The following is a 24,046-nucleotide window of genomic DNA, read 5'->3' on the forward strand; positions in this document are numbered from 1 at the left end:
ATTCGATCTAGTCTTGATACTTGTGCTATCTGAGTCTCTGCTTTGGTAGCTGTGGTGACCTACAAATTTTTTAAAGAAAATGAGCATCGCAGAGCACAAACAATACCCAAGCAACCTGGTAATAAAAGCCTTTTGCTTCAAACGTGTGCCTATCAGAAGCAGTACACTTGGAATGTGACCTCACTGACAAGCAAACAAAAATGAAAACAGCCCCCTCTTTTCCTCTACCCTTGCTCTCCACGGTCGCTCTGTTCAGCACATTTCTTACGCCGCAATCTGCAGAGCCAGCACTTTTTTTTTTTTACTGAGAGCTATTTTTATCAAACTATACATTTACATCACAAACAGAGGAAGATCTAGTGACTTAAAGAAGGGGAGTGACTTGGACAAAAGCTAAGCAAATACACTTCAAAGCTGTAGTCTGCAGGATGTTTGATATTTTGGTTTTAGCAGCACCCCTAGTCTAGGTTTGTTTCAAATTATTGGACTGTTAGGAGAAGGAAAGGGGTCTATTTTGAAACCTTTGAAGACAAAGATATGGCATGTGCTCAGCAGTGAGCTTGCGCCAGGGAGCCAATCTGGATTTCCATATGATTTATGACAAAACCCAAGAGGAAGTCTGAACACTGACAGGCCCGGAGGGCTCCATCCTGAACGGGACTCCAAACACCTGGCTCTACAGGTTCCAATCTTACACTCTTCTCCTGCTTCCTAAATAACACTTTATCTGTCCAGTTATTACATCAACTGAAAAGAGACAATGGAAGGGCATTCCCCAATTTACCTTACTGATCACACCCCCTTAAACCTGTGTCGCACTGCCACTATGTATATTTGGTGCAAAACTGGTCATATGTGAACACGCGTGGAAAATGTCAGAAAAGATGTGTTTTTTTTGTGAAATTTCACAGACGTATTACGAAGGAACCATGGAAGAAGTACGAATAAACTATGCAAAAAACATGTGAATTAATGTAGAAGATGAACATTGCATGAACCTTATTGAGCTGTTAATATGTAATTCATTAGTGATTAGTGTGTCAATAACGTAATTAAACATCAGTGGTACATGCGTGAAAAGTCCATTTGACAAACGTGCAACGGTCGTGGAAAGCCACAAATTTGCGTTATTTTCTCGTATGAGATTTATGTAATAATTGCATATAAACTACGTAAAATACATGTAAACTGTAATTCTTAACGGACCCAATGTATTGTACAGCTTATAACCAAATTCACGTGGAGACCTGTTGGACGAGACCCTCGACAGACATCTGCACACATCAATGAATGACAAATGCAAGAAACACTTAAGAACTACGTATATCACGCATGGATCATATAAGACCTAAATTTCATATGTGGCAAATGCACAAAAATTAGACAGTGGCTTTGGCAGAGCCTTAAGGAAAACATGTTCATTTAGTCTGTCAGCAGAGTGACTTACATCGTGGAGGGACAAATGGAAAGAGAATGCTGGTTTTGGCTTTACGGCGCTGATCCAAAACAGGGAAGATGTTCTCTTTATGGGAGGAGTCAATGACATCCTGAAATGCAAACGTGGGATGATTAGAGGGGGTAGAAACATTTGGAGTCACTGTAACAGGATGGGATCACACGTGAAGTTCAATGTGACAAAAACCATAAAACGTGTTTTTCTTATGTAAAACTCTGATTGAGCATGGTGGCACAGTGCGTGATGCTTTCACATCAACACTGTTTGCATGTTTTCCCTGTGCACGCGTGGGTTAGCTCCGGACACTCTGGCTTCCTCCCACTGTCCAAAAATGTACTTCATAGGTTAACTGGTGACTCTGAATTGTCCCTAGGTGTGACTGTGAGTGTATGGATGTGTGCTTGGACGTGTGCTTGTGTGCCTGTGTTGCTCTGTGACGGACTGGCGACTTGTCCATGGTGTACACCCCACCTTCGCCCAACAGTATTTTATTCATTCAGGTTATGTTGAATGCTAGGAGGCTTTTCCAGGATCAAGAAAATGTTTGGTTTGATCAGCAAATGAATGCTGAAAAGTTTGGCACCCTAATCTAGGTCGGTTTGTTTTCACACTGCACTTTTGAGAGCAGACTGTCTGCCTGAAGATCTCACCTACAACGGGCTACAGTGGCTGAAAGGAAACATTTTAGGGAGAAAAAAAACCCAAGAGGGGAAAGAAGACCCTGTCAAATTGGTTTTCTGACCTTAAACTGTAAAGTGCTTCCATATTCTTCATATTATTCTCCGTTCTTTGGTCTGCTGGATTGCCCTGCTGCTATTACACCTCAACTGATTACCAGGGTTCACGCGCATGTGAGTGGAGATCTAACATCTCAGGTGGGTCTTGTCACTATTCAGAAAAGCTTTTGTCACTGATCAAAGGAAGAGTACCACCTGGTCTACTCCAGATACAAGTAAAACACCTTCACTCCCTCCTTGTGGCGGTTTGAAAGCAAAGGTAACTGAGGCCGAGTCAGGCCAGTGGCTTTCAGACAAAACCCCATTTACTTGAATGTAAAACTGCCCAATCTGAGGAAGAAACTAACATACAGTCTGACCCCAAAACAATTTGACATTTTTGGGTTAAATGTTTCACCATTTTATTTTATGTCAGAGACCCAAGTTGCACATTTGTAGCCGTTTTACTAGACAGTTAACGGTCAAGTTTTCAGCTTATGTATGTGTATACGATTGACTGTATATGAGAACTGGACTGAGTGACCCCTCCCCTCCAGGTGTTCCAAAAAGGAAGTCCCTGCTGGTTCCAAGAAGCCAAAATCCCATGGACTTCTATAGAGAAAAAGGCAGCTGTTACTCATTCTATTGGTCAGAATAACCATTCTGTGTCTGATACCCGTTTTTAACATGTTCTTGAAAATCATAATTTATGTCATATTTTTTCTGTAGTTCAAGCTATAAACCAACCAATCAGATGCCTCAATAAAAGTATGGGGTCTTTTATTTGAAGCGTCTGATTGAGAGTTTCTCCCAATTGCAGTGGTAGGGGTTTGGAATTCCAACAAGCTCACTCCTGATTAGCCAGAGTGGTTGCCATAAAACATTGATTGTGACTGATTCGTTCCAATCACTGCTTACTGAAGAGTTCTGGTTTCTGCATGGCAACGTCTGTATCACAAAAAAATGGCAACTGAATTGACTTCATTTTGTTGAAACCAGAAGCAAGTCATTTGACGTCACACTTAATTGGTATAGTTCTCATATTCAGTCAGCGGTGCGAACCAATAATTGGCAGGTGTGTCCTGTGTTGGGATACCACAATTCTTGCTTTAAAACCAAACTGTGTGTTCCACCATTAAACTATATCATGGGGTCAGTGAATTGTAGCATTTCTACTGCATTTGCATTTGTTTACATTGAACGTGTCAAACATGTATGCTGTGCTAAATATCATTTATTTTATATTCCAGTGTTGCATTACACCAGGCTTAGTACTTGCTTATTTGCAAATAATAATACATATTTCCACATTTTTAGTTTTTGTAACACATGAATCAAATGTCAGACTGAAACAAAACCGTGACCCAAAAATTGAAGTTTAAACAGAGTCGGGGTGAACGTGAATCATTGCATCCTAGTTCTGACAGATGAGAAACTGGCTCCAGGTAGAGCCAATGCAAATCAATGTGTCACATGACACACAGTCCATGGCCTGCACAGTCCGGTGAGAACAGATCCTTTTAGCTGAGAACATCATTGTAAGAAAATTCCCTTGCTGGGTGCACGTGCACACTTTACCTGGGCTTTGTTGGCTTGATAACATGGACTGCTTTTCCCTCTGCTCCTGGACCCAGCGAATCCTTTAGTCACGCCAGCACTTGCCTTTGACTTTCTGTGGAACAGGTAGTGCAGTAAATGATGAGCATGCACCACAGAGTTAACAAAAACATGTTTTATGCAGAGAGAAATGCGGTTACAAATGAGGTGGTTACAAATGAGACTTTTGTAACCACAAATCCTATTTCAGACTTTCCATAAAATACAAATTACAAACATATGTTGTACTGCTTTGCACTCATAATATTTTAAAAATAGCCCATCATTTTAGCCGAATCTTTTTCCTTTGTGTCCCAGCATAAACCACTACAGGTCCATTATTGCATTAGAACTTCTTATGTGGGTCATCTTGCCTTTTTCACAGAGCAGCCTTTACTGTCCTGATCTGTGTGCCCTCACCCACACTGAACACACCCGCAGCACCACATAGATGGAACACTAACCTCTTTCTGTCGCTGCGACTTAGTCAGCAGCAGAGAAAAATCCCTCAGAAAAAGGGCACAGCAACTATGTTTAATGGCAGCTTGTTAAAGAACTGCTTGCTGCTCCTTAGGGCATCTGTCACTATTGCTGCTCCAGCTGTTAGCCAGAGGTCGGCTTAAGACACATTTTCTAAGAAAAGCTCAAGATTATTCCTGCGGACCACTGTTGTGGACGGTATGAAGCTGTGGTTGACATCATCAGTTTCAGGTCAACTGATGCAACATAAAACTTTTACAGCAGCATCTTGTCTGCTTCAAACCATGAGGAACAACTTCTATTGGGTTACAATAGGAGAACTGTTATCATACATGCAGCAGCTTTCTCTCTGATGCAGACAGCAGCTCCATCTCACCAGGAAGAGAGGATGACGCTGCACTGCATTCAGGCTCATGACCTTGCCTGAGGGGTAACCTTAAAGTCCACTCCAACTATATTAATAACCATTGTAAGATTGTTCCCAGTGGCCTTTTAATTATGATTATGCTGTTTTCTTTAGCCACAAACAAAAAGCTTTTCATTTTTAAGACATATTTCCTGCAGAGATACAAAAATGGCAGCAACATCAGATCTATCCAGCTGTACAGTTTAGATCCAGATTCAAGCTCAGACCAGGAAAGCAGACATTCATGGATCTACAGTATTTGTCTGAGAGTGGATGATCAGAATGGAGCAGAGCAGTTGCTGCGTATATGAGCCTTTTCAAACCGCTGGTTTTTGCAGTTTTGATCTTTTATATATGTCCTCCATCATGAGAAAACTGCTATAAGAACATGTTAAAAACACCAAAAGAAAACTATTTTGATCAGAGTGGTTCTTTAACAGAATTACTGCAGGGTAATGGCTAAAAACGCGTAACAAAATGAAATCGCTGGTAACGATTTTACAACAGATCAAGATGATCGGGATGGGAATTTAATGATTGAAGAAGACCTCAACTAAGATTGTGTCTTTGATTAAGAATTTTCATTTATCAAGAACAAGAAACGTTATCAAAATATGTTTTTGGTAACTTTAAAGACACCAAAAATATTCTCATTTAAATGTGAATGGAAGATTGTTCTGTTTTGTTTTTGATGATTCTCTATTTCAATTGATGTTCAGTTCATGTGACCTAAGCCAAATGCACTTGAGAGTGGAAAACCTTTCATTGTATTGTATCAAATTGTGAGCTAAAACTGTATTAAGCTAAGTGAAACCCTCGTAGAAGGGGGTGGAACGGCGGAAAACTTCCCTGAAAATAAAAAATGAATGAACAAAAAGACGACATTTTAGGAATAACAGATGTTTGGCTCTGTATGCATAAGATGAGAAGAATCTCCAGTATTGGCATGAATGGGGTGATGTGCAAAGGTGACTTGCACACCAGTAGAAGATACCCGCGATGCACAGAAGCATCAGTGGTATCGTGGACGCTACCACTACATCAGAAAAAAAGAAAAAGACCATTTATCAAGATTATGTTCCTCAGAGCAACATGATTATTTGTGCAGCTTGTGTTCATAGAAACAAATCTGTGTACCTCAACTGTAAGTTTTTGCTTAAACAACTTTATCATGCTGAGGGCACAAGCAAAAAAATGGATCTGAGCTCTGAGCTTTTCACCAGAGGAGAAACACTGCAGGACGAACAATGAGAACTAGGTCAAGCTGAGTCACAGCAGATGAACTTAAAATCTTCTTCCTTTAAAATTTTTAAGGCAAAATATTTTAAGGTTAGTTGCTTGGACTCAACTTCAAGTCAACGCCAACTGAGTGAGTGAGAACCTTAACCAACAACTGCCCACTAGGGAAAAACATCCAAATGTGTTTCAAACCTGGAAGCTGCAGGAGATGGTTTTCCTGAGAAGAAATTCTCAGCAGGAACAGACGCTCCTGCTTTGACTCCACCACAAGTTCTCTGAGCCTGCAATGAAAAACCCACCAAATCTCTGGCCTCCTTTCTTCTCTGTGTGACTTCAATGCTTATTTCCAGAGCAGTATCAGACAGACCCGTCCATCAATAGAGACAACACTCCCAACAGTCACTAAAATAACTTAAAATGGGATTTCAAAATGTAGTGAAAAGTGAAAAGCAGAAAGACAGTGATAAGCAGACTTTGCTTTACAACTTTCTGTCTGTCAATAGACAGATAAATTGAATTGTTTAAGTGTACATTGTGGGTATTTCTATCATTATTAAAAACATGAAAATATGTTCTAAAATTTTGATGCATATTTAAAAGGCGGATTCTTAATAAATTGATCTTAAATCATATCAATAATGTTTTTTCTTACCGTATTTTTGATCTTTTGGCTTCGTTTAAATGCTTGTAGTTTAGTCTGTTTCTTACAGTAGGCTTTCCAAGTTTCTTCAGTAAAACCATAGTTAAAATAATCAGAAACATTTGCATCTGAAGACAAAGCATAACAAGAAATCAGAAACGTGAGAAGAGAACCAGAACATCCATGCTTACAGTAGGTAGAAGAGTTTCCAGCTTAGATGATGGACATCAACTCACTGGGTTCATTCCAGGGCTTTTTCTGTAACGACTCTTTGGTCTGGACACTTTTTTTGATGCCTTGGACTTTCTTTAATGGACACAGTTTTGGAGCCTCTGCAGATAGTTCACATTATAATCCAAAAAGGCATTTAGTCAGATTTACATGAGCATACTCATGTCACTGTTGTGACTGCGCAGGAGAAGAACTATGATGCTAGAAGTGGGAAAATTGTTGTTTTAAATTCATATCAGCAGGTAGTGCAAGCATTTGAAGGATGACTGTTTATGTTTTGTCTGGAAAAAGGACACTTTAAATATGAGAGTTTCAATTGCTGTTGAGGATTTTTTGTCTGAAGAGTACTGTTGTTTTCTGGGGCATCATTCTTACCAGCTATGTTTGTCCTCCTTTCAGCATGAATCTCAAGATGCACACGTGAATGTTTTGGGCTGTAAGAAACCAGATCCACGTTAGCCACACGGTTAGTATCAAAACATTGGGGTTTGAACAGGATTTTTTTTTTCAACAATGTACGTTTTGGATCAAAACAGTCATAGTACCACGAATGTGAAAAATTCATGTTATGTAGGCAATAGATTGATGTAAACAAACTACAAATGTTTAGAAAAATCAAATGCATTGCAGTATGTGAGAACAGCAGACAAAAAAAGGCAGTTGGAAAATGTTTGTGGCTGTCATGTAAAAGCTGCAATCAGCAGGCCACATGCCTTCCTGCTCTGCTCCATTCTGATAAATCCACCTGCAGACAAAACGAAACATGAAGGTCTTTGTTTTCCTGGTCTGAGCTGGAATCTGGATCAGAACTGGACAGCTGGATGGCATCAATATTGCCCACCATTTTCTTTGAGCCACTACTGTAAGGTTGGGAGTTTGAAGGGCTGTGAGCGTAAATAGATGGATGATGGGAATATGTGCAGGCATACTCTGAGTCTGTGCCAACAGTCCCGCCCATAACTCAGAGGTCAGTTTCCAATGAACTCCTGCCACTCTGCAGAAACTGTGTCCTAAAGGTTTTTGGATTTTGGCTAAAAACAGCATAATCATAATTAAAAGACCACTGGGAATGCTTTGAAAAATAGATCAAAAGATGATTGTGTGTGGGTGTTTAACTGAAGCATCTCCAGGCATGGACATCACATTTTGGGTTTTCTTACTATAGTTAATTCTTCTTAACTGTGGCCTTGTAAAACACAAAATAAAAGTCATATGAAGCATGAGCGGGGGTCCAAATGAGTGCAGAGTCCTGTCTCTCCTTCAGTGGATTCACATCAAGAACCCAAGGCAGAGCAATGCTCTCCTGTTACACCCTTTACTGCTAACATCTCAAATTCAGTTTTCCATAATTGGAAACAAATGCCAGCAAACATAATGAATATCTAATACTCATGACTGTTTCACATGAGTGGCTCTGCTGCAAACGGCATTGTTCATTCTGATGCAGATGACTGCACTTTCATTGTTAATATAGAATAACATTGCTGTGCTGTTATTGCCCTTTCTGATTGCAATGCCATAATTCATGCACAAAATGTAGAACCTTATTGTAACAAATGTCCAACTTTAAAAGAACATTTGGATGATCATGAAGGCTTTTTTATTATGCAAAAAAAGTGTTTCATTACATTCGAGATTTTTTTAAAGAAGCCTTCCGATCAAAGAGTGATTCAGTCTCTGAAATCATAGTCATTATTTTTACACACAATATCATAGGCAAAACGCTTAAATCATTTCACCTTTTAAATTCTAAATGAAAAGGTTCAGAAATGCGTGCAGGAGGGTAGATGTGACGGGCTAGCTGGCCTCATCTGCTCTGGACTTCTTATAATGATCCTGTCGGGTATGGATTGGAAAACTTTGGCAGCTTTTGTTTGCATACCTGGGAGGCATCGGAGTCCTTTCTGTCTCACCTTTCTCCTCTTTGAGCTCATAAATAACTGCGGAAAGCACATGCATGGAGAACAGATTTAACCACAGCCTGTGAAAGTACGAGCAATGACGTCACCGGGAAGCATTAGGATGGAATACGTTGGTAGAGTTTTCCCTCCTCGTCCTCGTCAAACGCCTCCGTGGAGTCGGCTGATGATGACATTTTTTAAAGATGATCTAATCTGAAATAGTCTGAAACGTCAACGTAGAAATAAGAATCGAACAAACTAACGGTCACGGTAGTGGTTTCCAAGGAAACAAACGGTCTCGCGCTAGATAACAGTTTTCCATTATTCGGTTTTCCATGAAGCGCTGTTGTTATCGTCTAGTGAAGTGTTTTTATCATCCGGCTACTTGGTCTCCTAACCTTTTTCTTCACTTATCAAGCTAAAAGATAATTTTGCGACAAACAGTTTCTTTTTTGCCGAGTAAGTAGATAAAAATAAAATAAAGTTTTTCCTTGTTTTTTTCTTAAACTTTATCCTAAAAATAAATACGACTCAATAAATCAACATTACGTATAAATACAAACGTTTAATATAATAATTAAACGTTTATAATTTAATATAATATAATATATCCCCCGTTATATAATTTAATATAACGTTTAATATAATTTAATATAACGTTTAATATATATATATATATATATATATATATATATATATATATATATATATATATATATATATATATATATATATATATATATATATATATATATATATATATATATATATATAATTTACAAGGGTTAAGAATGAATAAGTACAGAATGATTACCTACAATTACAGATTTAAACAATTTTATCTTGAGAACAAATTTCAAAACGTTTTAAAGTTTTTTTTATGCTTAAAAGAGCCAAATTGAGACATTTTGGATTTCCCTAGAAAACGTGAACATATGAGTGTAAAATTTGGCAAGGAGTAGAAATTTAGTTTATTCATTTAATAATTTAACTTACACCCGTCTGGGTGTTTGGCTGGACTTCCCGGTGGGCGGATGCCCTCTATCTTCTACACCATGCCGGTGTCGGGGGGCCCCAGCCACCGCTTCAGCGGGGGTCTTGGTGTGGGGACGGCCGGGCACTCTCCCTCTTTTTACTTTCCATCATCCACCTCAGTAGAACATAAACACCCACCTGAGCACAGGTGTCATCTCACCTTTACACAAACAGTACTGTATGTGTGACGGATTGAAATGCCTTACATGTGTTGGTTTGTGTGCGTATGTGTGTCTGAACTGTAGTTGTGTTGACATGATTGTATGTGAAGATTTTTGGAGCCAACAGGTATGTTTGTGACACTTGAGTATGTGTTGTGGACAGGCCCCGCCCCTTTTGACTAACATTTACACCAGACAGTAATGAAGATGATCCTCCAGCATCTTGTTGCTTAATGATTCTACCCCCCCCCCCTCCCCCCACTACCACCACCACCGTAATCATCCTCCAGATTTCCTTAACTCTATACTACCACGCAGGAAACCAGGGTTCGATTCCCGGAGGGGGATGAACAATGGTACCGGGGGCAATTATCATATCAATGGCGAGCAATTAACATCACCCAGTGAGGGCCCTTGGGCAAGACCCCTAACGCTACTGCCTCCTGAGCACGGGTTGGCGGCAGCTCACCACCCAGGGGATGGGTCAAATGCGGAGAAGAATTTCCCTTTGTGGAATAAATACAGTATATTTTTTTAAAAAAACTCCCCCTTCTCCCCCTTTCTTCTGTGCCCTTACCCCTGTCCATAACACCCCTCCCTTCTTTCCTCTTCATCTTTTCTGTGCGTTCCAACAAAAGAAAATGATACAAATATAATTAATATTAATAAAGTTCAGCCTAAAATACAAAAGTGCCCACCTAGTGTGTTAGAAGATCCACAACTCCCCGTTGTAACAGTAAAATTTGTCCAACACAAGAGGCCTTCAGCTCCTGTCTGTCTGCTCAGCTGCTGGACAAGTTAGAAATAATTCACTTGCATTTTTCTATGTTGGTGGAAACCAAACAATGTTTCCAAAGCAAAGAAAACGACAGTGTCAATGTGTGACAAAATAAAGCTCAGGTCCTCCTGGGAGAAAAAAGGGACATGACATGAGTGAAAACCTTGGGATACCATAGCAACGCTTGAATGACGTATAAATCCTGCGACTACTGCCACGTCACCCACAAGAGACGTGTGTTTGTTTTCATGTCAGAAGCTGTTCCTTTTCCGCTGCATTCAGCAAACACGCAGAGTCCCCGCCATGTCCACTCTGGAGGACTTCACCCAGGTTCCGCTCCGAACCTGGGCGCAGGTTCTGTCGAAGGTGAAGCAGGCGGTGGTGTTCATGGACGACAGGTGCGCCGAGGCTCTGCACTGGAGCGGAGGCTTTGCCGCCGTGCTAGAGGCTGGAGCCAGAAACGTCCGACAGTTCTCCAGTTTCGAAGCGTGCGGCGTCCACGAACCCAAAGCGGTGTTTGTGGTGAGCAGCGTGCTGAAGGGCAGGACGGCGGACGTCATCAGAGACGTCCTGGCTCTCAGCCACTTCCAGTACTGCGTGGTGTTCACCTGCGTGCCGCACTCCGCCCACCTGTTCGCCAACAACGTGCCGGCAGAACTGGAGGGCACGCCGGTGTTCGAGCAGTTCGAGGAGAAGCTCTGCGAGTGGATGGGAAACATGAACTACACGGCGGAGGTCCGGTACGCCCCCGTGCTCTTTGCGCCGGTGTCGCAGCAGCTGATCCTGGCGCCCGCATTCGCTCACCTGTTTCCGCTGCTCCCGCCTGATTTACGGGCGATAAACGCCAAACGACCCGAGAAGAAGAAGCTTGGAGGCCTGCAGGACGTGGACATGAGCGCGCTCCCCCTGGAGCTGCAGGTTGAAGTCCGGTCTCTGGTTTCTGCCCTGAACCACATGTTTGAAAGCACAGGGACGAGAGAAGAGAGCTTTGCTGTGGGTCCAATGAGCCGCATCATCGCAGGAGAGCTGGGAAGTCTTCCTCAGGCCAAAACCCGGAGGAAGACTGCTGCAAAGAAGGCTTCCATCATCTTTGTGGACCGAACATTGGATCTCACAGGTAATGACACGCCTGTTGAAGCCAGGGGTCTGCAGCGCAGAGAGCCATTCACGTTTATGTCTGACTACAACCCAGCAAGAACCACGGAGTCTGTTCAGACTCTGATTTGTATTTATGTTATTGTTACTATTGGGGAACAAATGAAAATAGTCATAATAAACAATAAATAGCCCGTTTTTCATAATATGAAATAGTTCATAACTTTTAAATAAGGTTCACATGACTTTGTTTAAAAATAAAAGACAACTGTACCATAAGGATCTCAGTGCAGCAAACTTAGTAGTAGGGATGAACCGATCAATCAACTTAATCAGTGAACTGATTTCTATTCCTACAATCCAACCAGATTGAACTATCTGAGACAAGTTGTGTATTGAATCAACCTAAACTAATATAAAATCATTAAACAATGAAATAAATCTATTGTCACCAATATTGGAAAATACCATTGGATTAAGATAAAAGGAGTGTATTTCACTATAACCTAAAAAGGACCAAGTGCATCAGTGGACAACACACATGTGATGACATCATCAAACACGGATCAGTCCATCATTCCAGTCCAATGTGTGGACAGACTTTGAATAAAGTCATGTGACCATCCAGTGTCTAGAATGTTCTAAGAATGTTCCCTTTGGATTCTTTGGATGTGGAAAAACAACAGAGGGGAACTTTAGGAAACAAACATGTGAATGGATTTGACATTCATTCTAGTTTACTTGTTTGTTTGGACACAGATTTCATTTATACTTGATGATCTGGAAGAAATCCAAGAATCTGGAAAACTGTTCAGTAGCAGGAATTTCTGTCTGAGTCTCACTGCTGGAAGTTTGGAGAAAGATGATCTGGATCCATTTTGTTCAGAGAATCGGATCGGATCATTCAAAATCAACCAATAGAAACAATGAATCGTATCAGTGACCACACGTTTATGATATAAACAAATCATTATAGTAGTAGGTAGTACAATGTCAGCAGTAAAGAAATAATAAAAATAAAGCACTTTTTTTTTTGTTACTATTTATTCATCTCAGTCAAAAATGTGTAAATCTGAACTAAGTGACCCTTACCGTTATTTTTGGACCACAAGGCCAACTTCAAACCCTTAAGATTTTTCAACAACAGAAAATTGGTTTAAAAGTTTCTTATGTAAGAATTCTCGTTGTGCTTATTCCCCTCAAGCTGACTTTCTATAATACACAGAGCTCCAAAATCTGTCGAAATTATTCAGTACGACTTTGATAAACTACAAAACTGCAACACTTGATTGCTTATTGAAGCATTATGGGTACTGTAGTCAGGAGCGTGGCAGAGTGATACGTGCTGTATTTCAACCGTCTGTGAAAGAGCGGACTAAAGTTGAACTTACCTCGACTGTTTTGTTTCCCTTAAGGCAACATGTGGCCAAAAATGTTACGTTTTCAAATTTAAGCCATTTTTCTTGAACCACAGTGGAGGGGGTCAAAGAGCCACATGTGGCTCCAGAGCCTCAGGTAGCAGCCCCCTAGTTTAGTCAGTTCCAGACTCAAGTGAGGCCTTCATTTACTGAAGCTGACACTTTTCAGTTTCTAAAGCACAAAGTGACTTTGAAATCCCCCATTTCTCTCATTACAGGTGCTGTTGGTCACCATGGTGAAAATCTGGTGGAAAAGATTTTGACAGCTTTGAAACCGCTGCCTGGACACGTGACTGACGTGCAGGTGGATGTGTCAGAGCTCACAAGTCTGCAGCAGACCCCCCACACCCACAACCCTCTGGCTCCGGGCTGTCTGGCACAGACTCAGTATGTCATCCTGAACTCCTTTGGGCTTTGTTTCTTTATTGCTCTGGAAACCTTTAGTCATAGTTGCTGTCAGTGTTTCACTGTTGCCACCATTGACTGGACTGAGTGACACCCCCCCCCCCCCCCCCCCCGTCTTTCCAAACAGGAATGGGTTTGTGTCACATCGAACATTCCAAAAGCTTGATTGACAGTTGTGTAGTTGTGTAGCCTGCGTTCGAGTGGTAAAGACCCACCCTGATGAAAATTTTGTTTTTGGTATTTTTAACATGTGCTTGTAGCCTTTTTCTGACGATGGAGGACATCAAAACATTTAGCTCAGAAATGCATTTCTGAGGATTTCTTTATTCAAATGTTCGTGAATCAGGAGCAGACAAAAATTGCTGTTAGAAAAAGCTTGTAATTATTACGTTCAAACGGCAATCAATGGGTCTCAAGCTTCCTGCTCTGCTCCATTCTGATCATCCACCGTGAGACCAACAGATCCATGAACGTCTGTGTTTTCCTGGTCTGAGCTGGAATCTGGATCAGAACCGGACAGATGGACAGATCTGATATTGCTGCCATTTTTGTTGCACTGCTAACATTAGGTTGGGGGTGTGAGGGGATGTAAGCTAGCAGGAGAAAGTGTAAAAAAAAAGGGATGATGGGAAGTAGGGGCAGGCTTACTCGGCACCAACAGTCTCACCCACAACTCTGAGCAGAATTTCTGATTAATTCCCACCGTTCTGGAGAAACTATGTCGTAGTAAATGACGAAGGCTTTTTTTAAATTTTGGCTATAAATTGCATCATCATAAAAAAAACAGCGGGGACACTTTTAAAATAAATCAAAATATGATCAGAGCCAGAATGGTTATTCTGACCAATAGAATGACCGAGTAACAGCTGTTTTGTTCTCTATACAAGTCTAGAGGATTTTGGCTGTTTGGTGTCAGCGGGGACTTCCTGTTTGGAACGCCTGGAGGGGAGGAGTCACTCAGTCCAGTTCTCAGATACAGTTGATGGATACACCTGTAGGGTCATTTCAGAGTTTCTTTAGTTTACTGAAATGCAAATAAATACACCTCAGCTGTATTTTAAGAAACCATCAACACAAAATGATTTATGAAAAACCTGAATGACCTGCCTTCGTCTCACCAACTTTCTACTTACATGTTGCTTAAGTTTTCAGTACGACCTATCGCCCACAGTATGCCCGTAGCAAACATGTGCTTGAACAGTTTCTCTCTGCGGGCTCACCGGGTTGTCTACGATCTTGAAATCTTGTGCGGTGAATTGAATTGAATCCATTATTATTATTAAGGCTGCAATGTTGAACACGCTTTTAGCATATGGCATTCACACTGGACAAGCAGGGAGGGGCTTCTTCTTCTTTTTCTACTGTTTACTAGCGCATGTCCACCACCTACAATTGGAAGAAGTTGAGTGCAAAATGTTGAATTTGCGCACATCTGGTGAATTTGTCTCCTGGCTTTTTCTTTTACAGCTCTATTCCGATATATGAAAGACTTGATGTCTTAGAATTCCAGCTGGGCCTAAGGTGCAATTATTAATTACTCCTCCATCATCAATTTTCAAACGGTTGGCTTTTCTGTAACTTGAAAAGGACCCCATGTATTTGTCACTACCGAATCAATATCCTGGATCGGTCAGAGTTCGACCTGGTTTAACTTTCAACACGTGTTCCATGGGTTTTGTATGTAGAACCTGAATATGGTCGTAGAAACTTATGAAGATATGCCTGAACGTGAGAGTTTTGAATGCAGAACCCCAAAACGCGCATTTATGTTCAATTACATAGACTGTTCATTGGTCGCTTGAATGTGGGATGCTGAGAACAGAAACAAAGATGAAGCTTTATATTTGGTAGGTATACAGTGAGGTTTCCCTCAATGTCATTTTTCTTTTATTTATTTTCTTCTTGGAAACCCCCTCCCCAACTAATTTGTCTCTAATGGCCTGGCCTGTATTGTGTTTGTGCATCGTCCTGTTGAGTGTGACCCATGAAAACCTCTCACTAAGCAGCTAGACTGCATGCCATGAAGTCTTCCTGAAAAGTGCATAGGTGATTTAAATTTATCAGTCTGTGTCGATAAAATAGAAATTTGAGTGTTTTTAATTTTTTTTAGTGTTTCAAAAACTTGATTCCTTTTTTTATTCTCCTCTCAGATCTTTATCTTTTAGTTGGAAGGTGGTTTTTGAAGTCGGTTGAGACATTTTCTGAGGGATAAAAATGGTAAACAGCGTATACTAAAGCGCTTTCTACCTTCCTCAAAGACCCAAAATGCTTTACAGTCACAGACCCATTCACCCATGCACACACACACACATTCACACACACACTCACACACACATACACATTCACACACACACACATTCACACACACACTCACACACTGGTGGCGGCTCCGCTGCCAAACACTGGCACCAACCTTCCACCAGAGGCAAGGTGGGGTTCAGTGTCTTGCCCAAGGACGATTCCACTGGTGGGTGGGCAAGGCAGGAATCGAACCTGCAATATTCTGAGCAGGGGTCGACCGCCCTACTGCTGCACCACAGCCGCCTGTGATGATGCAAATGAATAAAAAGGTTTATTTTCACTTGCAGTTCTGCTGTTACTGTTATTCATATCATTCATTTTCTAATCCGTTTGGTCCCTTTCGGGGTCACATGGTTGCTGGAGCCTATCCCGGCCACTTGCGGGCGAAGGCAGAGGACACCCTGGACAGGTGGCCAGTCTGTCACAGGAGCACAACCACACACCCATGCACACTCACATGCACAGCTGTGAACAATTTAGAGTGACCAATGAACCTATGAAGCATGTTTTTGGCCGGTGGGAGGAAGCCGCAGTTATTCATATTAGTTTAGAAAACAGCTGTTCTTTGGTGTCTTTGTATTCGGGTTAAACTGACCCTCAGTACTTGCTTGAATACCCAGTTGTGACTCGAGGCTGACTCAGTATTTCTTTAGAATTTAGCGTGAACCTTTACTCTAACGTAGAAGGGAATCATGTTGAATTCGTAGTGAAACAGGAACGAAGTTTTGTTTGACTAAAGGAGGCACAGAATGAGGAGTACAGTGGAGGAATCTGGATGGAGGAAAACTGCAGCGTTTTCTTCTTCTGCGTCACGCTCTGCCAGGAAAACTGCCCCCTTTCTACCCCCACTCATGATGCACACATCATGGAAAGCTCTTTGATGACTGCTCATTTGTTGAAACTGTAAACACGTTGTCCTGTACAGCCATGACATTTGATTCCTAACTGCCTTTTAACGGTATGACGCTCATTACACACCGGTGGAGTATGTCTACACTCAAACATGCTCAGTTTCTCCCGGCTGAGAGGACAAGAGTGCCCTCTTCAGTCTGAGCCTCCCCCCTGCCGACGGCCAAGCACACGCTTCCCGGATTCCTACACCGCCCACCCAGGCCCCTCTGTAGTAGAGCTGTTACTCAACAGGGCTTGTGGCTGGCTCTGGAGCCTGTCTAACACCCCACCAATGTAAACGCAGCGCATGTCCCCACCTTCTTTTTGACCAAATGGCCCAGGGAATGCATCATGGGAGTGGGCTGCAGTGTTGTTCTGGGGGGCTCGGGGGGCAAGCATCCAAATGAGAAGCATGTTTCTTCTACAGTCCTCTGAGCCCCTTGTGAGTGCACAGACCCACACTCACAAACGTACTGATGTGTGTGAGTGTGGGTCTGCAGTCACAAACATCAGTACATTTGTGAGTGTGGGTCTGCAGTCACAAACACTGCTGCTGCTGTTGCTCATGTTTGCTTCACTATTTCAGCTGCTATCCCAACCATCACAAGTATGCAGGAATTTGTCACTTTTACCCATTTAGGCTGTTTTACGCCATCAACATTGAGTTTGGGAAATACATTTGTAAAAAAGAACCCTTTTCTTTACAAATCCCCCACTGTCACAGCTGCAGCAGACAGCCTGCCTGAGCAAAGCTTTTAAGTCATTTCCTCATGTTTTCATATGATTCATGGATAGTTTTTTTTATTGTTTTTGTATAAGGTGTATGTGTGTTATTATGATTACTATTTTTACTATTTATCTTATGTAAGCACTTTGAGGTGTTCTATTGCAGGAAAAGTGCTGCATGAATACATAAAAGTTGAAGTGAAGGAACTCATTGAGGTTGAAAGGTAACATGAGAAAGCCAGGTTTTTAAAAGGACTCATGCATTTTTTAGAGGTTTTGTATTGTTGCTGTCCATTTTTTAAGCTTTTCATTTGTGCATAGATATCTTTGGTAGCTTTCTGTTGTCCTGACCCGTGTTTGAAGGTCTTTGCATTTAGTTGGAGTTGAAGATGGCGGGTGTCCTAGTGCGAGGCGAGCTTCACTCCTCCCTATTTAGCTCCAGCCCGAGGTCTGGAAGCCATTACATCTGATATTAAACACATGGCAGCAGTTAGAAAGGAGAAAGGCGAGAGAAGGAAAAAAATGTCGGAAAAAACGAGAAAGAAAAGAAAAACACTCAATTTCTCAACAAACCCCCCCCCCCCTTCGTTCTCTCCATTGGCGGTTTTCTTTCTTTCTGCCTTTCTTTTTTTCTTTTAGAAAGTGAACATTCACCTGCTTGGAAGACAAAGATTGGAGCCAGAGAGGAAGTGTTTGACCGTAGTACAGCCATAAAAGTGTGAGCACACCCATCAGAGCTGTGTCTGGACCTTGACGTTAGGAGATTTCCCTTTCAAGCAGTGATTTGAGCCTCACTGGAGTCTCTCATTTGAATTTGTATTCTTTGTTATGGATCTGCCCTAAACCTCTGTGTTTCAAAGCGTATAGAGGATAAAGAGTGGAGTGTGGCGTGGGATCCTCCATTGTGAGGACAGCGCTGATCACTCCTCAGGAATGTTGGCATCTTTGGTGGACTGAGAGCATTCCTGATGTTCCCTCTGCTTATTCCCAAGTTTTCCTGTGGAGGGACCAACAGGATCTTCCAGTGCGACAAGCATTCAACCTTGTTTATGTTGTCTTTCTAATGGTTCCCCTTGAGGGTTGTGCAGAGGAGCAGAAACAGATGCACGGCCTGCTCGTGCAGAAATCTCAGCACCAATCTGCTGCAGTTTGTAGTGGATTCACTAAAGTCAGTGATTGCTCTGCCCATCAGAGAGCCTGCAGCACGGCTGCTGTGGGAGGCCATGCTGACCGGCAAACAGAAAGAGGCAGTGATGGAGGTCCGCCGGCACCTGGTGGAGGCAGCCAGCAAGGAGAAGCTGCCAATCAAGATGAGCATGGGTAAGGACCAGAGGACACATGACGCAAATAAACTGCTGCTATAAAAACGATTCAAGCTTTCAGAAAGGAAGAAAAGCTTTGGTCCTTACAAACAAAGAATAAACCTGCAAATGAGGTTTTAAAAAACTATTTTTTCTAATCATTATTGTGAGGAAAAGCATCTGCAGAATCATTTTTAGTATCTACCCGGACAAAATGCAGATTTTTTGAGGTGTTCTAGTTTCCTGGATCTAGAGATTGAAATGACTCTTTCCTATTTGTTATATTTGTTGTATTTTTTATAGTTTTATTTCAAACACAAAATGAAAATAGCATAGCTAAAAAATAGACAAGTAAAACAAAACAATGTGCTTGAAAAGGAGTGGTCAAAAGAAAAATCTGGTATGATCCCACCCCCTCTTTACAGAACCTTGTGTTGTACATATTTATGTTTACAGTTTTTTTTCCCCCCTTAAAACGTTCAAATTCCCTTCTGTACTGCCCTGATGCAGTACTGACATTTGCTTATGTCTTTCATTTATTTAACTTGTTTACATTCAAACTGACGTTTAAAGATCTACTCCAATTATCTACTGATCTATTTTCAAAGTGTTCCCAGTGTCATGTGCGGGGGGAGGCTCGAGAGCCGGTTGGACCCAGTAGCAGAGGCGGAGGCAGATGGTTCAGGGACAAGGGAGTTTAATGCAAAACGACAAACAAAAGGCGCTGCAGAGCAGGATTACAAAACAAAAACAAAAACTTACTTGGCGTGGCGTGGCATGAAACATGGAGACAAGACAAGAAGACGTGAACAACATGAGCAGAAGGTAATGGACCAGCACAGGAGGAAGGCAGAGACAAGACTTATATACAAGCAGGGCAGACAAGACACAGGTGAACACGATTAGGGCAGATGGGGACCAAAGGAAGTAAAGGAAAAGTAACAAGACAAGACAGGAAACCTTTCAAAATAAAACAGGAAACAGAACCAAACAAGACAGAACAAGAATTAAAATGAAAAAACACGACACAACAAACTCAAACCATGACACCCAGAAGTCTTTTATTGATAATGATGCTGTTTTGAGATAAAATCCAAAACCAGGAAATAGTTTCTGCAGAGCAGCAGGAGTTCATTAGAAATGCACCTCTGTGTTGTGTGCAGGACTGTTGGTGCAGAATAAGCCCCCCCACTCCCCCCAAATCAATCACCTACAATTGAGAACCATCCCTTTTCCGCTAGCTTACAGCCCCTAACACCCCCAACCTAACATTAGTAGTACAATAAAAGTGGCAGCAATATCAGATCTGTCCATCCGTCCAGTTCTGATCCAGATTCCAGCTCAGACCAGGAAAACAATGACGGTCATGGATCTGTTGGTCTGACAGTGGATGATCAGAACGGAGCGGGGAGTTTGTGATCGTAGCTTCTAGGTCACACCTACAATGCTTTCCAAACGGCATTTTTTTCATCTGCTTCTGATTCACAACAATATTAACAAAGAAATATTGCTAAAAGAACATTTTAAAATCACCACAAAAAACCTTTTCATTGGAGTGGGCCTCTAAGTAACTAGTTATCAGTCACATTTAATATACAGTGGTGGACAAAATAGTTGGTACCCCTCAGTTACAGAAAGAAAGTCCACAATGCTCACTGAAATGACTTGAAACGTTCAAAAGTAACAATAAATTAAAATTTATTGAAAATAAAATAATCAAAATCAGCTTTACTTTTGAGTTGTTGATTAACAGAATTATTTAAAAAAACAAACTAATGAAATAGGGCTGGACAAAAATGATGACACCCATAACTTCATATTTTGTTGCACAACCTTTTGAGGCAATCACTGCAATGAAACTGTTTCTGTATTTGTCTTTGAGCCTTCTGCACCTGTCCACAGGTATTCTGGCCCATGAGCAAACTGCTCCAGTTGTCTCAGGGTTGACGGCTGTCTTCTCCAAATGGCATGTTTCAGCTCCTTCACTGATGTTCAATGGGATTCAGATCTGGGCTCATAGAAGGCCACTTCAGAATAGTCCAACGCTTTTCTCTCAGCCATTCTTGGGGGTTTTTGGCTGTGTGTTTTGGATCTTTGTCCTGTTGGAAGACCCATGACCTGCGACTGAGACCAAGCTTTCTGACACTAGGCAGCACATTTCTACCCAGAATGCCTTGATAATCTGGAGATTTCATTTGACCATCACAACTTCAAGACACCCTGTCCCAGATGCAGCAGAGCAGCCCCAAAACAGAACGGAGCCTCCTCCATGTTTCACAGTAGGGACAGTGTTCTTTTGGTTGGATGCTTCATTTTTGAGTCTACCAACATAGAGCTGATGTGCCTTACCAAAAAGCTCCAGTTTTGTCTCATCTGTCCAAAGGACATTTTCCCAGAAGCTTTGTGGCTTGTCAACATGCATTTTTGCAAATTCCAGTCTGGCTTTTTTAGGATTTCCTTTCAACAGTGGTGTCCTCCTTGGTCGTCTCCCATGAAGTCCACTCTGGCTCAAACAACCACAAATGGTGCCATCTGAGAATGATGTACCTTGATCTAGCGACGTGACTATTTGTCTCCCTTTAAATAGGCAGACTGACTGATTATGGGTTTGAAAACAGCTGTGATGTCAATTAAAGGACATACCTGAATTCATCATGACCCCCTGGGTAATTAGTTCTCAGTCTTTTATGGAGGTACCATCATTTTTGTCCAGCCCTATTTCATTAGTTTTTATTTTATTTATTTATTTATTTTTTAATTTTTTTAACGTGTCCTGTCCAACAGGCAGATGAGAACTGAGGGCCTCTTGTGTCAGACATATTTTACTTTAACAAGAGGGGTTATTAATCTTCAGATAAACCAAAGGTATGTCTGAATAAACCCCTTTTGTAATTGAAGCCAAACTTTATTCATTTCAATCATGTTTGAAAATCTTTGGTGTTGGACCGGACGGAAAAGGAAAGAAGGGAAGAAGAGAGAGGGATGTTAGAGAGAGAGAGGGGGGGGGGGGGTAAGAGGGTGATAATAGGAGGGGAGGGGATAAGACCATGAAGCAGCATAGAGCAGCAAGTTTACTGGTTATCATTACGGTAAGGTTCAAATGTAGTACAAAAAGGGCGGGGCCTGTCCACACACACACTCAAATGTTATCAACACACCTGCTAGCTGCAAAAATGTCCACATGTCAACATGTACTCAAAAAAGATAGTGTTCACACACGCATACTTACTTACTACTTAGTTTGTTTTTTAATAATTGTGTTAATCAACGACTCAGAAGTAATGGCTGATTTTGATTTTTTTAATTTTCAATACATTTTAATTTATTGTTACTATTGAACATTTCAAGTCATTTCAGTGAGCATTGTGGACTTTCTTTAACTGAGGGGTACCAACTATTTTGTCCACCACTGTAAATCAACAGAAATCTCATAACTCATCAAAATAATCTATTCAAAGTCTTAATGTTTCCATTAGGCAAATTCATCATCACAAATCCAATGGAAACACGGCTACCGTCACTCAATCGGTGCTCTGATCAGCAAATCAGATGCATGACATCCATGCCAGAAAAGTGATTGTTTCATTACAACATTTATACTTAAAAAAGTGTTTATCATTTTATGTTTTCGGAAGTTCTGGTGATATTTTGTCTTATAGTTTATATCTAAAATAATAAAAAGCAAAGCTCTCGTTAGTTTTCTCATGTTGTGTTAAAATAGCCTCTTGATTTGATTCATTTCAAGCAATTAAAACAATTGAATACTACAATAAAAATTACTAAACACAGATAAATCAAACCCATTTCAGATATAAAGTTGCATCGCATGCCATCTCATTTTATTGACTGTTCTGCTGTTAACACCATGCAGACACGTATTTGCTGATTCAGGTGATTGGTGGGGTCACTTCATTTAAGAATGAAGGATATCATAGTTTTGAATTGCTAATTTTCAGATGTTTGTCCTCCTGTCCAGACGTTCCTTGGAGCCTTCCTTAAAGAAGGGAAGAGTTAACACCACATTTACAGGTTTTGAGGCTTCTCTTCATTTGTCAGATTGAAATACTTTTCCTTTTAGACACAGCAACAGGTTGTGGTTTCCAGCACTGAAGGTTTCCATTTACAGTTTTTTCTATTTGTCCATTTTGAGTCTAAAAACAATCAAATAATAATGAAAAACAATGCAAATCTTTAGCCAGTAAACCCACCTAAAGAAATCTTGGTTAAAATGGAGATGATGGTGTTTGCCTCATAAATAGAAATGAAGTAATTCTAAGCTTTTAAGTGGTAATGTCTTTTCTTAAACTAAATGTATCCTGCCTTTTTGGGCAGAAAAAAAGCCCAAAAAGGCTTACATTTGGGATTTTCTTTCTTTCTTCAGATTCTGTATCTGCAGTCCACCCCCTAATAATCACAGAACACCATCATTTATTCAGAAAACAAACATGTCCATCAGATTTCTCTGCTTGAGGAGGAGCGTGTGCTTGAGTTTTAGAGCAGGATCACAGCACCCCCTGTTGAGGACCAGCCTCCCTGCGTTGGCGTGCGTTTGCCCTCAGAGGAAATCTAAACCACATGTTAGCTGGATCACACACACACACACACACATGCGTGCTCGCACACACAATGCATATGGAAACTTTTGTTGTTCGCTAATGAAGCAGAGGTGAGTTGAAGTGAGGGATAAAAATAAGTGAAGGCAAAAATAATACATACATGCACAGCTGGCTCATGTGTCGGTTCACCTTCGTGCTATCCTCATGCTTCCAGAGCCACTGGCTGTAATAGGCTCCCACAACACACACACACTCAGCCCAATGCCTAATGGGCAGGGTAACATCTGCAGAAAAGGGTTCAAAAGGGAGGGGAGGTGTGGTCCCTTTGCTCCTATAATCTGCGGGATAAGTAAGGTCTTCTCGTAACAAGCAGGTCGTTTTTGGTGCAGGTCACCTACACAAATGCACACACCCAACCTGTCAGGTTTAAATGCTCTTTTCTAACAATAGTAGTTCCTCTGAAGCAGAATGCCTGCTTCTTTCAAACCCTTGTTGTTGAAGCAGAGGCTTTGTAAAGGTGTGGAACTGGAGCTCTGTCTGTGTCTGACAAACTGTCCACTGATCTGATGTCTCTGCTACAGGGAATAAGTAGGGGCAGTTGGTACACTGCAGAACCCCTCACACAGTGAAGCTTTATACCCCCACTGGCAAAGGACCAGCCCCCACACTTTCCCAATCCTGCACACCAGCAGAGTTCCCACTTTATTGTGCTGT

The 24,046-nt window shown here is 41.4% G+C and overlaps 2 protein-coding genes across 6 annotated transcripts in view; one reads left to right on the plus strand and one right to left on the minus strand.

Annotated features, from left to right (window-relative positions):
* Window positions 1–9,050, minus strand: part of fip1l1 (factor interacting with PAPOLA and CPSF1) — a 30,434-nt gene extending 21,384 nt beyond the window's left edge. Inside the window, exons 1-8 of one of the 5 annotated variants that reach the window (XM_020702870.2) lie at window positions 8,796–9,050; window positions 8,647–8,704; window positions 7,140–7,198; window positions 6,770–6,865; window positions 6,546–6,661; window positions 6,086–6,174; window positions 3,751–3,844; window positions 1,448–1,547 (exon numbers count right to left, since the gene is read on the minus strand). In XM_020702870.2, coding sequence (XP_020558529.1) covers window positions 1,448–1,547; window positions 3,751–3,844; window positions 6,086–6,174; window positions 6,546–6,661; window positions 6,770–6,865; window positions 7,140–7,198; window positions 8,647–8,704; window positions 8,796–8,859 — 676 coding nt within the window. In that variant the 5' untranslated portion in view covers window positions 8,860–9,050. The remainder of the gene's footprint in view (window positions 1–1,447; window positions 1,548–3,750; window positions 3,845–6,085; window positions 6,175–6,545; window positions 6,662–6,769; window positions 6,866–7,139; window positions 7,199–8,646; window positions 8,705–8,795) is intronic. The other 4 variants (XM_020702868.2, XM_020702871.2, XM_011473196.3 and 1 more) reach the window with 4 other exon arrangements.
* Window positions 9,051–10,830: 1,780 nt separating this feature from the next.
* scfd2 (sec1 family domain containing 2) overlaps window positions 10,831–24,046 on the plus strand; it is a 124,508-nt gene continuing 111,292 nt past the window's right edge. The window contains exons 1-3 of the mRNA XM_004067569.4: window positions 10,831–11,756; window positions 13,371–13,539; window positions 18,668–18,795. Coding sequence (XP_004067617.1) covers window positions 10,943–11,756; window positions 13,371–13,539; window positions 18,668–18,795 — 1,111 coding nt within the window. The 5' untranslated portion in view covers window positions 10,831–10,942. The remainder of the gene's footprint in view (window positions 11,757–13,370; window positions 13,540–18,667; window positions 18,796–24,046) is intronic.

Source organism: Oryzias latipes, chromosome 4 (genome assembly GCF_002234675.1).
Source record: "Oryzias latipes chromosome 4, ASM223467v1".
NCBI classification, from domain to species: Eukaryota; Metazoa; Chordata; class Actinopteri; order Beloniformes; family Adrianichthyidae; genus Oryzias; species Oryzias latipes.